Below are 777 nucleotides of genomic sequence, written 5' to 3'. Positions count from 1 at the left end.
ACCTGTTTGATATATTTCATAAAGGTAGAGACAAACCTATTTAATAAATACATTTTCTAAATGAGAGAATAAACCTGTTCTAATAAACTTTATAAACGTAGAAACAAAATTGCTTTGACTTATTTCATAAAAGTAGAATCAATATTTTTAATATATTCTATAAAGGTAGAAATAATTTTTTTAATAAGCTCAGGCTGCTTTCTTTGTTAGAACCAATACAGTAAGACAGCAGTACCGTAGATCCATCATCATAATGCACCGAGTAATTGGCCATGTCAACGAACTGATGCGCGAACTGAACAGGTCCCGAGATCTTAACGGCGGCAGCATCATGGTACAGTTCCTGAAATTATATTTAAAAAAAATATTACACATGACTCTTCCATTCCGGTTCCACATCAGATTACTATACAAATAACATATTTCTTTCTCAAGTCTAATCGACCATGAAACATCACACCCACTGAGGTACTAGACACCAAACCCAAGATTAATCTCTGCCATTTAGATAATTATAAATCAATGCTAATAAAAATAAGGAGAGAAAAAAATTCTCACCCAAGCCTTCTGGAACTGGTTTTCGCCGATGATTCTGGTGCTGTCCATCATATTCTTCCCGGGCCCGAAGGCGATGCAGTTCTGGACGCGGCCATTACACGTGGAGGAGGAGAGCTCGCAGGGAAGACCCGTGTCGATACACCGCGGGCCCTTCGTGTTCGGACTCACGTCGCCGCAGTTCGATTGTGCGAACGCCGCTACGAAGTTCCCCTGAGATGC

At 39.9% G+C, this 777-nt stretch overlaps 1 protein-coding gene across 1 annotated transcript in view; it reads right to left on the bottom strand.

Annotated features, from left to right (window-relative positions):
- LOC119592073 (neutral ceramidase-like) overlaps positions 1–777 on the bottom strand; it is a gene marked incomplete in the record, with an annotated part of 12827 nt that overhangs the window by 9168 nt on the left and 2882 nt on the right. The window contains 2 exon segments of the mRNA XM_037940885.1: positions 236–343; positions 559–768. Of these exon segments, the coding sequence (XP_037796813.1) occupies positions 236–343; positions 559–768 (318 nt within the window).

This window comes from Penaeus monodon, chromosome 29 (assembly GCF_015228065.2).
Source record: "Penaeus monodon isolate SGIC_2016 chromosome 29, NSTDA_Pmon_1, whole genome shotgun sequence".
NCBI lineage: Eukaryota > Metazoa > Arthropoda > Malacostraca > Decapoda > Penaeidae > Penaeus > Penaeus monodon.
This window is presented reverse-complemented; position numbering and strand designations above follow the sequence as displayed.